Here is a 14,656-nt window from a genome sequence, read left to right on the forward strand (position 1 = left end):
TCCAACCTCGCCGTCATGCTGTCTTGTGTGAACTTCTCTGGGATCTCATCTTACTATATCCTTAGCATGAGTTCCAAGAAATAGACCTGTTGGATCAAAGGATTCGCAGGCTTTTAAGGACCTTGAGGCATGGTCACACAGTCCTCTAATAAATGCCTGACACTTGGGAGGTGGTTGGGCCCTGAGCAGCAGCCGGATGGAAAGCCCTAGAAAGTACTTGGACCCCATTCAAAACGCCCACTAGTCCTGGCTCACCTCCCCATCTAGAAAACGGGAACAGTGGCATCCCTTAGGGTTGTTCGCCTCTTGGCTGATGGCTCCAATCCCAGCAGATGGTTGGGTGACTTAGGATAAGCTGGTTTGCTTCTCTAAGCCTCAGCTCCCTCATCTGTAAAATGGACTTTTAAATGAGGATTAAGTGAGAAAATATGAGGTGACAGTGCCTGGTCTGTGCAAGACATTCATAGGTGAATGTTTCCTTTCTCTTTCAATCACTCGTCTTGCAATCTATGGGGGCAGAGAAAATTAGGGTGATCAGACCCAGATGAAGTGTGCTTTGTAAGGGCAAAGCTCAGCCCTGGCATGTAGTCAGAGCTCATGGACTAAAATGATATCTCTCCTAGGACAAAGCTTTGCAGATGGGTTTGAAGATGCTCTACCCTCAAAACAGTGCTCAGCTCAGCATCACCAGGTGCGGTGACTGGCCTGCCCTGGGCTGTGAAAGAGAGACACTGAGGACACCAAAACCACACGGCTGTTCGATCCATCGATGCTTAACCCATGCTGGCCATGAAGGAGGTCTCCACAAGACTGCCCGGGCTGTGGCAATACTGGGGATGCTTCCTTTTTTTTTTTCTTAAATTACTGAACTACATGGCTAAGAAGCCGGAGGCTGGAAGGACAGAAGGAAGGTTTCGTGTGTGTGCGTACACGCTCCAAGTGTTCAGGACCAGAGATGCTACGTGAGGGTGGCTTTGCCTTGGACTCCAGCCCTGGGCTCTCGGAGCCCTCCTGATGCTTGGGCTTCAGAAAGGGAAGCAGAGGTGAGTCCAGAGCTGGGCTGACCATCTGCCTGACCTTGTGGAAGTCACGCCTCGTCTTTGGTTTTCACCTCCCCAGTTGGGCAAAGGTGCTGGACAGGATGACCCATTTTGGAGGTCTCTCCCTTTTGACACTGACACTCAAGAGTCGTTTTCCGCAAAGCGTTGGGGGTGAGAGATGTGAAGGGTGGCTGTGATAGGGTGTGGGCAGGTGAGACGTCACCGCTCCCTGGCGCCCCCATCAGGACATGAGGAAAGTAAGAGCATGGCCCCCAGGCAGGCACATCTTTCTTCAGTGGAAATCAGGCTAATGTGGCACTGTTGTCTTTACCATTTTCTACTGTGGAGGCCATTCAATCACCTCAAACTGAGGCTAGCTGAAGTTCAAAACCGCAGGTAAGAGCGCCCCAGCAAGGTGGTTCCTGTATCTCCCGCCAAGCCACTGCCAAGAGCCTGCTTTAAGAGGTGAGAGCGGGGTTTGTAAGTCAAGGTTGGGGGGGTGGGAGTGTTATTAAATGTCCTACCTCACTGCTAATGAGTAGAACTGATTTCATAATACTGTTGTTTTCATTAATTAGAGAAGAAACAAATTTCAGACAGTCATTAATTTGATCTTCCCTAATTCTCACACCCACTCAAATGTCACGAAATACTTTTTTCACTAGCAGTGTCGTTTGGGGAATGCACTTTAGTAAGAGAAATCGCTGGACTCTTTTATCAAATGTAAAGAGGGGCTGACCTTTAACCCTATTCAGAAAAATTTAAGTTTGCAAATTCAGTTCATTTTGAGGCCAGTTTTCATTATGTCTGATTGCCATCCTTTTCTGGGGGGTTCGGATAGTAGCTACTTCCAACTCTTCTTCCTAAACACACACACACACGCACAGACACGCGCACAGACACACAGTGCACACACGTGCGCACATACACACATGCACACACACACGCGCGCACATACACACATGCACACACGCACGCACACACACCAGCATCTAAGGGGATTTAAACCTCTATCTGAAAAAGCGTGGAAACAGTGCTGGCTGCATCTCATGGTGAACATGGCTGAAATTTACAGTTATGATCAATTTGCTATGCTGCAAGCTCAGACCTGATGCGTGAACAGAGACCTTCCATTCTCCCAATAACCGGTCCATTTCGTAGAGGGGGCGACCATGGCTAATGGAAGCTGAGTCACCTACCCAGGTGTCACGGCTCACAGGGGGAGAAGCAGGATTCACATCCATTCCCATGTGACCCCACAGCTCTTCTTTCCCCACCAAACTGCTTCCCTGGGGTTAAGGGAAAGGGGGCCCCTGTGTCTCTGAAACCAAGACAACCTTGCCCTGTGTGTTAGGTGTGCGGGGACATCAGGTGTTAGGACGAGAGTGAAGTGGCTACATGCATGCCACTGAGGCGTGAGTGGCTGACAGGTGCGCTTCCCAATAGAAAGGCAGAGGTCCTGTACCTATTTCTCTCCTTGTTCCCGGGCGCCCCCCCCCCACCGTGAGGGGAGGGGAGGGGAAAAGGAGGGGCCCCACAGGGTGATGCAGAGCGAGGCGGAAGGGGCCCCTGCTTGGCCCTGCCCAGCCAGCGAAAGGTTTTTCCAGGGAGCTGTCAGGTGTGGCCAGACCAGCTACGCCAAAGCCTCTCTGCCTGAAAATCTTTAGTCCAAACGGCACCTGAAGATTCCAGTAACAACCTGAGAGGCCGTTCAGGAGAGTGGTTGAGATCCTGCACTCTGGAGACCAATACCCAACTGGAGACTAACCCCAACTCTAGAACTTACTAGCTGTGTGACTAATTGTGCAATAGTTGCTAATTGTGTAACTAACTGGGCAAATGACTGAGTCTCTAGGCCTGAGTTTGCTCATCTGTAAAGCTGGCATAATAAAACTGCTTACCCCATCGGGTTGTTATGAGGACTAAAAGAGCCTACCTAAAGTTTATATCTGTGCCTGGATATAGAAAGGGGACAGGAGCATGTCCTGGCAGGCGGCATGGAAAGGGCTGCCTTGTGTTTGTCTCCCATTGACTCCAGTCTCCATCACATTCCCCTATGGATACTGAAAAGGAAGGGAGCCCAGGGATTAGCCCTCCAGGGCTTCTTACAGAGACTCCCCACCACCCCTCTTCCCATCACACCAGAGCGGCGTGTCCCAGGCTGTTTGTGTGAAGGTTCATCTGCCTCCTATGGCCACCACGGACCATGCCGCGTCCATCTGGGTATCCCTGATGCACAGCAGTGCACCGTGCACCTCTGCTGAAACCCCTTCCTACTGAGAAATAAGCCAAGGTCTGTTAAGGTAGGCGACTTGCCGAAGGTGGCTCAGCAGCGTCGAGCGTGCTCTTGACACCAGCTCTCCCACCGCCGGCAGGCGCCAGGCAGGAGCTGTCCGTACGGTCCACCCCCACTTCTGCCACTCACCAGCCACACCATCAGGTAGGAGAAGACAGCGATCCACAGCGTGGCAAGGGCGAAGGTGAGCATGAAGAACTTCTCCCAGCGGGGCTTGCTACAGTTGGGGATGGTGACGCACAGGAGGAAGATGAGCGGCCAGGTCAACACCCACTTGGCTTTGTCCCCTCTTGCCTCTGCAGAGGGATGGGGCGGAGCCAGAAGGGAGGAGGAGAGAAACACACACTGGGTTACACACCTGCCAGTCTACCCGTCGGTTTATTTTTTCAAGCCAAACAAGAGAATGCTACGAATGTGACTCCTAGCAACGGACTTCACAGAATCACACACCTTCATACTGTCAACCTGGAAGCCATCTTAGCAAGACAGTTAAGTGTTTGTTGACTGAATAACCTCTGTCAGTCCAAATCCTTTACTTGACAGGATGAGGAAAGTGAGACCCAGAGCTGAAACAGATTTGCACAGGGCAGCTGGAATGGGGATGCAGAATACACGGCTAGGCTTTGGAGTCAGACCTGGGCTGGAATTCAAATGACCTTGAGCAATCCTCTCAACTCCACTTCCTCCTCTGACAATAACAGCTGTAAGTAACAACAGCACAATAGTTGATGCAGGGAATATTTGCTACGTGTAGCAGGCATAGTGGTAAGCATTTTGCATCTCAGTAGTTTCTTCACCTGTTAAATGGGAACATTATCTCTTTCTTGGTTCTTGCAAAAATGACATGATACAATGCACGTAAAACAGCCAGCGCAAAGAGCCTGGCACAGCAGGTGCTCTGGAACTCTCAGCTCCTTTGCTCCAAGGTCACATAGCCAGTGGCAGATGTAAGACTAAAATGTGGTGTCCTGCTGGCAGGCATGACCCCGCTGGCCCCTACCAAGGGAATCTGCAAACAATTCAACAGAGAAGTGGCCTCAAAAGCCACTGAGTGCAAGCACAGTGTCCTTAATAAGCCACTGGGTATTTGGAGCACATGCAAGCTCAAAATAGGCTTGTGGGTGATGCCAATGAAACGGTGGAGGAAGGACCTCTGAAAATTCTCTCCTCCATAAAAGCAATGAGAACACTAGCAAAAATGGTCCGAGTCAACTTGTTTTATTTTATTTATTTTAAAATTTATTTGTTTATTCTTGGCTGCGTTGGGTCTTTGTTGTTGCGCACGGGCTTCCTCTAGTTGTAGTGAGCGGGGGCTACTCTTCGTTGCGGTGCACGGGCTTCTCATTGCGGTGGCTTCTCTTGTTGCGGAGCACGGGCTGTAGGCGCGCGGGCTTCAGTAGTTGTGGCACGTGGGCTCAGTAGTTGTGGCTCGCGGGCTCTAGAGCGCAAGCTCAGTAGTTGTGGCGCACGGGCTTCAGTAGTTGTGGCACGCGGGCTTCAGTAGTCGTGGCTCACGGGCTCTAGAGCGTGGGCTCAGTAGTTGCGGCGCACGGGCTTTGTTGCTCCGCGGCATGTGGGATCTTCCCGGACCAGGGCTCGAACCCGTGTCCCCTGCATTGGCAGGCGGATTCTTAACCACTGAGCCACCAGGAAAGCCCCTCAACTTGTTTTAGAGCTCTGGACATTAACCAAAGCCTTGTAGCAATCCAGGGAGTGTTTATTTAAGAAAATTGGCTGGGTATTAGTAAGAACAGTGAACTTTATATAGAATTTTAACTTGCCCTGTTTTCATTCCCTTTCATCAGCTTTGGAGTGGCCTTGAAAAACCAGTAGCCTGGCATGCACCAGAAAGGGTAGGACAGGATTAGAGCTCCTTCCAAGTCCATTCCCAGAGGATTGGCATTATCTGACCTGTCTGCTGGTTTCCCGGAAGACCCCACTTTCAAGGCTGTCTTTATTTTACCTGAATCCGAGCTCACCCAGTATGAAAAGCCTTTTCCTTGAGGGCATTGTTGAAAACAGTCAGGGGCACTTGTGGAAAACTGTGCAGCCTGAGGTGCTGGATAACAGTTGGACAAACAATAGGTTAATGAAAAAGCTTAAGAGGAAAAGCTGGTAGTGAGATATCCATAGAGGGCCTGGAAAAGCTCCCACATAGTTCTGGGAAGCTGAAAGTCCATGAGCACGCGTAGGGCTGTTCCCAGGGTTATTTTCAGGCTCAGGAAAGACTTGAGAACGTCCTAAGCTTTCACTTCTGCCTAAAACTGAGACTCGGAGAAAACAAGAAGTAAAGGCCAAGGTGGAGTTGTAAACTGCCTGCCTGGGTGTTAACAGCGCGCCCCCAAATGCACACAGAGCCCATCGGCAAAGACTGGGACACTCGCCTCACCCAGGCATCTAAAGAAATCTGTGCAATCATTCGATGACCTTAGGCTAACCTCACAGAGATTTCAGTGGTCAGGCAACAAAGAATATAGATTTTACAGAATTAGAAAAGTCACCAAACAAACAACAACAACAATAAAATAGTCCTGGGAAAGGGGAAGGATGTGATTCCTTCTTCTTCTTCTTATTCCACATTATATTATTTTATTTATTTATTTTTAAGTTTTTCATTGGTATTTTTATTTAACAATTCATAAAGGGAGGACAAGATTAATAAATCTATTATTTTAAATGTCCAGTTTCAACAACAAAAATTATGAGACATGCACGGAAACAAGAAAGTAAGGCTTATACATGGAAAAAAAGCAGTTAACAGAAACCATCTCTGAGGAATTCCAGATATTGGATTTACTGGACAAAGGCTTTAAATCAGCTTTTTTTCTTTTGTGGTACGCGGGCCTCTCTCTGTTGTGGCCTCTCCCGTTGCGGAGCACAGGCTCCGGACGCGCAGGCTCAGCGGCCATGGCTCACGGGCCCAGCCGCTCCGCGGCATGTGGGATCTTCCCGGACCGGGGCACGAACCCGTGTCCCCTGCATCGGCAGGCGGACTCTCAACCACTGCGCCACCAGGGAAGCCCCTAAATCAGCTATTTTTAAATATGCACAAAGAAGTTTTAAAAATGTCTCAAAAACAAAAGGGAAGCATGAGAATGATTTCTCATTAGAGAGTATCAATAAAGAAGTAAAACTTATAAAAAAGAGCTGACAGAAATTCTGGAATTGAGAAGTGCAATAACTAAAATGAAAATTTTACTAGAGGGGCTCAATAGCAAATCTGAAAAGGAAGACGTGACCTTGGAGATAAGTGAACTTAGATTATCTAGTGTCAGGAACAGAAAAAGAGTAAATAAAAATGAACTGTGCCTCAAAGACCTGTGGCACACCACCCAACATGCCAACATATGCATAACGGGAGTATCAGAAAGAGAGGAGAGAGAAAAAGGGGCAGGAAGAATACTTGAAGAACTCACGCTCAAAAACTTTCCGAATCTGATGAAAAACATTAATATATACATTCAAGAAGAATATACCTTCTTTTCAAGTTCACATGGAACATTCTACAGGATAGGCAATATGTTAGGTCATAAAACAAGCACCAATAAATTTAAACGGATTTCAATCATGCAAAGTATATTCTACAACCATTCCACATTGGAAAGAAATTAGAGAGCAGTAACAGAAGGAAAACTGGAAGATTTACAAATATGTAGATATTAAATAGCACATTCCTAAACAACCAATGGGTCAGAGAAGAAATCACAAGGGAAATGAGAAAATACTTTGAGATGAAAGAAAATGAAAACATAACATACCAAAACTTATGGAACGCAGTGAAAGCAGTGCATAGAGAGAAATTTACAGCTGTAAATTCCTATATTAAAAAGGAGGAAAGAACTTAAATCAGTGACCTAACTTTCTACCCTAAGAAACAAAAAGAGCCAATTAAGTTCAAAAAAAGTAGAAAGAAAATAATCAAGATTGAAGTAGAAGTAAGTGACATAGAAAAACAAAACCAAACCCAGAATCAAGTAAACTAAAAGTTGGTTCTTAAAAAGATCAACAAAATTGACAAACCTTTAGCTAGACTGACCAAGAAAAAAAGTGAGAAGACTCAGATTACGAACATCAGGAACGAAAGAGGGACTCCACTAAGGACCTTACAGAAATGAAAAGAATTATTAAGGAATACTATGAACAACAGTGTGCCAACAAATTAGAAAACCTACGTGAAACAGAAAAATCCCACAAAGACAGAAACTACCAAAAGTGATTCAAAAAGAAATAGAAAATCTGAATAGACATATAACAAGAGCCTGAAACAGTAATTGGAAAAGCTTCCTTTAAAGTAAAGCCAGGACCAGATGGTTTCATGGGTATTTCCACCGAATGTTTAAAAAAGAATTAGCATGAGTCCTTCATAAAACTCTTCCAAAAGATAAAGAAGGAGGGAACATTTCCCGATTTGCTCTATGAAGCCAGTAATACCCTGATACCAAACCCAGACATCAAGAGAAAGCAGCACTACAGACCAATATCCCTTATGAATACGAATGCAAAAATCCTTAACAAAATTCTGGCAAACTGAATCCAGCAACACATAAAAAGGATTATATACCACGACCAAGGGGGATTTATCCCAGGAATGGAAGGTTGGTTTGACATATGAAATTCAATCAATGCAATACACCACATTAATAGAATAAAGGACAAAATGGCACGATCATCTCAATTGAGGCAAAACAGTCATTTGACAAAATCCAACACCCTTAACAAACTAGGAATAGAAAATTTCCTTAGCCTGACAAAGGGCATCTGTAAAAACCCCACAGCTAACATCATACTTAATGGTGAAAGGCTGAAAGCCTTCAACAAGATGAGGATATCTGCTCTTATCATTTCTATTCAACATTGTTTTGGAGGTTTGAGCCAGGAACAGTAGACAAGGAAAATAAGTAAACGTCATTCAGATTGTAAAGGAAGACATAAAACTATCCCTATTTGTAGATGGTATGATCTTGTATAGAGAACATTCTAAGGAATACACACACACACACACACACACACACACACACGCACACACACACACACAAACTGTTAGAACCAAGAAACAAATTCAGCCAAGCTGCGAGATACAAGATCAATATGCAAAATTCAGTTGTATTTCTACACACTAACAATGAACATCAAAAACATGAAATTAAGAAAACAATTTCCATTTACAATAGCATCAAAAAGAAAAAAATACATAGGTTACATAGGAATAAATACAACAGAAGATTAGTATGCTGAAAACTAACAAACATTGCTGAAGGAGATTAAAGAAGACTTAAATAAACGGAAAGACATCTTGTACATGGATTGAAAGACTTAATATTGTTAAGATGGGGCTTCCCTGGTGGCGCAGTGGTTGAGAGTCCGCCTGCCAATGCAGGGGACACGGGTTCGTGCCCCGGTCTGGGAAGATCCCACATGCTGCGGAGCGGCTGGGCCCGTGAGCCATGGCCGCTGAGCCTGTGTGTCCAGAGCCTGTGCTCTGCAACGGAAGAGGCCACAACAGTGAGAGGCCCGTGTACCAGCACCCCCCCCCCAAAAATATATATATATATATTGTTAAGATGGAAATATTCCCCAAACTGATCTACAGATTCAATGCAATCCCTACTAAAATCCCAGCTGACATTTTTGCAGAAACTGACAAGCTAATTCTAATATTCATACAGCAATACAAGAGACCCAGAATAGTCAAACCAATCTTGAAAAAATAATGAAGTTGGAAAACTTATATGCTCTGAATTTAAAACTTACTTACAGAGCTACAGTAATCAAGAGTGTGTGCTACTGGCCTAAGGATATATAGAACAATGAAACAGAATTTACAGTCCAGAAATAAACCCATACATTTAAGGTGAATTGATATTTAACAACAGTGTCAAAACAATTCAAAAGGGAAATAGTAATTTTTTTAGCAAATTGTGTTGGGACAACTGTATACAGATATGCAAAAGAATGAAATTTGACCCCTACCTCATACCAGATACAAAAATTAACTCAAAATATCTAGTGTTCAGAATATATAAAGAGGACTTCCCTGGTGGCACAGTGGTTAAGAATCCGCCTGCCAATTCAGGGGACACGGGTTCCAGCCCCGGTCCGGGAAGATTCCACATGCCACGGAGCAACTAAGACCGTGTGCCACAGCTACTGAGCCTGTGCTCTAGAACCCACGAGCCACAACTACTGAGCCCACGTGCCACAACTACTGAAGCCCATACGCCTAGAGCCCGTGCTCCGCAACAAGAGAAGCCACTGCAGTGAAAAGCCCGTGCACCGCAACGAAGAGTAGCCCCCATTCGCCGCAACTAGAGAAAGCCCCCGCGCAGCAACGAAGACCCAACACAGCCCAAAATAAATAAATTAAATTAAAAAAAAGAATATATAAAGAACTCATAACTCAACAAATAAAAAAAAAATCCCAATTTTAAAACTGGGCAAAGGGGGAACTCCCTGGTGGTCAGGACTTGGCGCTTTCACTGCCAGGGGCCCAGGTTCAATCCCTGGTTGGGGAACTAAGATCCCACAAGCCTCATGGTGCAGCCAAAAAAAAATAAAAGTTAAAAATTAAAAAGAAAAAGAAAAATGGGCGAAGGATTTGAATAGACGGTTCTCCAAAGAAAATACACAAATGGCCAATGAGCGTGTGAAAAGCTGCTCATCGTCTTTAGTCATTAGGATAACGCAAATCAAAACTACTTCAGACCCACAATTATAACGATAATCAAAAAGATAAATAATAACAAGTATTGGTGAAGATGTGGGAGTACAGGCACCCTTATACCCTGCTGGTGGAAATGTAAAATGGTCCAGGCTCTCGGAAATTAGTTTGGCAATTCCTCAATATGTCCCACAAAAACCTGTACTCAAGTGTTCATAGCAGCATTATTCATAATAGCCCCAAAGTGGAAACGACCTAAATATCCATCAAGTTATAAATGGATAAACAAAATGTAGTTATAGAAACACAATGGAATTTTCACTCATAAAAAGGAATGAAGTATTGATACATGCTACATGGATGAACCTAGAAAACACTGTGCAAAATGAAAGAAGCCAGACACAAAAGGTCACATATTACATGACTCCATTTATATGAAATGTCCTGACGAGGCAAATCCATAGAGACAGAAAGTAGACTGGTGGTTGCCAGGGGCTGGCGGAGGTGGAGAATGGGGGGGAGCGATTGCTCAGGGGTATGAAGTTTCTTTTCCGGGTAATGAAACTTTTCTGAAATTATATGGTGATGTTGCACAACTTTGTGAACATACTGAAAAACATTGAACTGTATACTTTATTAGTATGAATTTTATGGTTTATAAATTACAGCTCAATAAAAAAATTGCAAAGTAGGCTGGCAGTAGCAGTTTTAGCTCTGTAAATCTGTGCTTGAATCTTTCTGTCACTAAAAACATATTTGCTAAGAAAAAAAAACAACCCAGCCTGTTTATAATAACGAATCAGGAGAATATGGTTAGCTAGAAATCAGCAAATCCATTCACGTGTTCATCCTAGATGCTACATCTAGAAAAACAGCTGTCTTCCCAGATCTTCCTCTACATATACCTTTCTGCACCTTGTAATCCTTGCACAAACAGCAGAAAGTTTTCCTACCTGATTAGTCTGTCCAAAATTTCAGCCCACATCCCAATTCATCCAGGCCGCCAGGGAAGGCCTAGGGCATCTCCAGAATTGACCTAAAACACTGTATGTAAGGGAAAAATCCACTTTGAGGAATTGTAACCCTGGACACTTACATGCTCAAGAGCGCCTTTGTAGATATATACAAATGCCACAGCAGAAGGATAATTTATTTTCACAGACACCAAATTGAAGCTGATGCTTGTCTGTTTGTCTAGCATGGGTTTTGAATTCGGTTTGGACATCTGCCCTGATCTGGTCCCACCCGGCTGGCAAGCCTCATGGCCCACCACTGTTTCCTAAGAAACTGACCTGCTCTATGGCTGTGTTTTCCAACTGTTAGATGAGACCCATTAGCGGACTGTGAAATCAATTAAGTGGGTGGCAACTAGCATTTCCTTAAAAAGGAAAAAAAAAAAAGTATTAGAGTTACGGTAAACGAGTTAAATACTATCCTGAAGACTTCTGTTTCCTTTTTATAGATATCTGTGTGCGTGTGTAAGATATTTATTACTGTGCGTCATGGTCCAAGTGTGGAAAACTTTCACAGTGGTCATGCTGTGCCCCACCCCACCCACACCTTCCACCTGTCTTCAGCGTCTCCATTGTTTAATGAGGCACCGTAAGACACCAGACACCGAAATACTTATTGTGGTTTCCACGAGCAAATGCAAGGCAGGGTGAGCAGGCCTAGGACTGTCTGGTTTGAACAGTTTCAGCGGGCTCTGGGGGACAGGGGCTGTCTCCAGTCGTCTGGTACTGACCCTGCAGTGATCAGGGCAAAGAACTAGTACCTCCTGGAGTGCGAGAGCCAGACAGCGGCCAGCGATTCAGAGTACTGAGCTCCGGACGGGTAGTCTGCATAGGAAAAGTGTACTTCTGGATGGGTAGTTGGCTATCTCTAAGAATTGGCTAGCCCGAGCAATGCTGGGCTGGGCAGGGCATTCGTTGCTCTTATCTGCCTAGCATCCACGCCCCACTCCTGGTAACAGCATGCTAATGTTCCTTTAGGGAACGAACCCTCCATTCCGCATCAGCCATGTGGTTTGGAGGGCTGACTCTACTTCCTAGCTCTATGACTGGGTGTGTTGAGTCCAGCTTGGCTAATCATGCGTTCCATAAATACTCAGTGTGTTCATTCTCAGTGCTAGGCACTATTCTAGGTACTGAGAATCCACCAGTGGACAAGTCAACAACCCTTGCCATTGAGTGGTGTACATGGGTTTGGGGTTGGATGGATTAGAGACCCATTTAGAGACCCATGTGTGGATTTTGCTGGGAATCACCGTCTGTAATATCTATTATCCCTTCCACCTTACTAACAGAACCTATTTTGCTTTGGACAGTAGGTTCCTAGCTAAAAACCTTAATTTCCTAGGCTTCCTGGCAGGTAGGAGTGGCCATGGACAGTTCTGGACAATGAGATATAAGGAGATGTCTACGTGGTAGGTGACTATCTTCCTGATAAGAAGAGACAGGCTTAGTGACACGTGTCTCCTGCCCTGTGTCCTTCCTCCTTGTTCCTGCCTGGAACATGAACATACAAGCCACAGGAGCCACTTGGCAACCTTGAAGACAGAAGTCACCTGCTAAGGATGGAAGAACAGAAATGGGACACCAATGGTATGACAGAGCTACGAGACTCCCTCATCTCAGGACTTCTTATGTGATAAAAATAAATCCTTTGAGGTGAAGGCTTTGTCACATGAATTTTCTGTTACATGCAGCCAAATGCAATCCTTAACCCAGCCAGAGGTGCCACTCGTGCACTGGTTAATCCGATGGGAGGTAAGCCTAGACAGCCGGTGGTCACCTTGGCAAGCTGCCAGAGGGTGAAGACAATACAGGGAAAACCTTGCTGAGAGATGTCCCAGGGTCTTGTAACCATTTGAGCCCCATGTTGAGCTTTGCCTGAAGGTAGATTCTCTCAGTGAATCTGCCACTACGGGCCCTTTGGCTTAAACCAGCCTCAGTTGGATTTCTCTAACATTAAGAGTCTGGACTAATTAATGGGTGAAGTGATAGAGTTTGGGGGGCTACAGGACAATGTCTATCCTGAGGGACACTCTCCTCTGACACCACCAGGAGCCCCTCCAGCCCCCCTTCCAACTGCCATCCCTTCAAGTGCAATGTCAGGGACAGCTGAGAGATGCTCCCTGTGGATGCCAACTGATGTGCAAATGTAAACATGAAAGAAGGGCTGCTGGTGTTTCTTCCACTCTCAGATTTCTTTTTTGAAGTAGGAAATTACAATTTAATTATGTGAAAAAAAATCTTTAAAATGAACTCTAACAAAACAGATGGCTAATCATACTGGAGGGAAAAACATAAGAACAGATGCAGCTGCTAATGAAAAACTTCAAACAAAATAATTTGGATAGTTAACTACCTAGAGTGGTTAACCTGCGGTACGTGGGGATGCGTGTGTCACCAGATGATGTAGATATTCATGGACCCTGGAACTAGGAGTGTTTACATGATCTAGAGAGCATAGGTCCAAGACTAGTGTTCTCGAGCTTGAGTATAACTCAGAATCCCCTGGAGCTAATGATTTGGCAGCTCTGGAACTGGGCTGGGGGTGGGGGGGGCGGAGGGGGGTGGTCAAGAATTTGCATTTGTTAACAAGTTCCCAGATGCTGCTCATGCTGCTTGTCTTGCCCCTTTGAGAACCACCATTCTAGATTAACTCCATTTAAAAACGGAGACAGGGCTTCCCCGGTGGCGCAGTGGTTAAGAATCCGTCTGCCAGTGCAGGGGACACAGGTTCAAGCCCTGGTCCGGGAATATCCCACATGCCGCGGAGCAACTAAGTCCGTGTGCCACAATGACTGAAGCCCGTGAACCACAACTACTGAAGCCCGCATGCCTAGAGCCCGTGCTCTGCAACAAGAGAAGCCACTGCAGTGAGGAGCCCGCGCACCGCAATGAAGACTAGTCCCCGCTCGCCGCAACTAGAGAAAGCCCGTGCACAGCAACGAAGACCCAACGCAGCCAAAAATAAATTTAAAAAAATAAAAAAAACCTGAGATAATTAAGATGCTGATGCTGCTTGTCTCGCCCCTTTGAGAACCACCATTCTAGATTAACTCCATGTAAAAACTGAGATAATTAAAATATCATAAAATTCACCCCTTTTAAAGTGTACGATTAGGTGGGTTTTGGTATATTAGAAAACTGTGTAACCATCACTACATAATTCCAGATGATTTTCAGGACCCTGAAAAGAAACCCCCCTCCCTTTTAGCAGTACTCCCCATTCCCCCTCCCCTCAAGCTCTGCCAATCACTGTAGTTTGCCTATTCGGGACATTCTATATACGTGGAATCAACATGCGGCCTTTTGTGGCTGGCTTCTTTCACTTAGCATAATGTTTTCAAAGTTCACTAATGATGTAGCATGAAGGAGTATCTCATTCCCTTTTATGGCCAAATAATATTCCATTATACGAATAGACTACATTTTGTTTAATCTGTTCGTCACTTGGATATTTGGATTATTTCTATTTTTTAGCCACTATGAATAACGCTATGAACATGCGTGGACAAGTTTTTGTGTGGACATATGTTTTCATTTCTCTTGAGTATATAACCAGGAGTAGAATTGATGCACCATATAGTAACTCTATGTTTAACTCTCTGAGGACCTGCTAGCCTGGTTTCCAAGAGGCTTTACCATTTTACAT

General features: G+C 45.1%; 1 protein-coding gene across 2 annotated transcripts in view; it reads right to left on the reverse strand.

The window, feature by feature from the left end:
• SLC24A4 (solute carrier family 24 member 4) overlaps positions 1 to 14,656 on the reverse strand; it is a gene marked incomplete at both ends in the record, with an annotated part of 170,711 nt that overhangs the window by 7,391 nt on the left and 148,664 nt on the right. For both annotated transcript variants that reach the window (XM_082841982.1, XM_082841981.1), the window contains one exon: positions 3,466 to 3,632. In XM_082841982.1, coding sequence (XP_082698108.1) covers positions 3,466 to 3,632 — 167 coding nt within the window. The remainder of the gene's footprint in view (positions 1 to 3,465; positions 3,633 to 14,656) is intronic.

The sequence above is a fragment of the Leucopleurus acutus genome (genome assembly GCF_964270905.1).
Source record: "Leucopleurus acutus genome assembly, chromosome: 1".
NCBI classification, from domain to species: domain Eukaryota; kingdom Metazoa; phylum Chordata; class Mammalia; order Artiodactyla; family Delphinidae; genus Leucopleurus; species Leucopleurus acutus.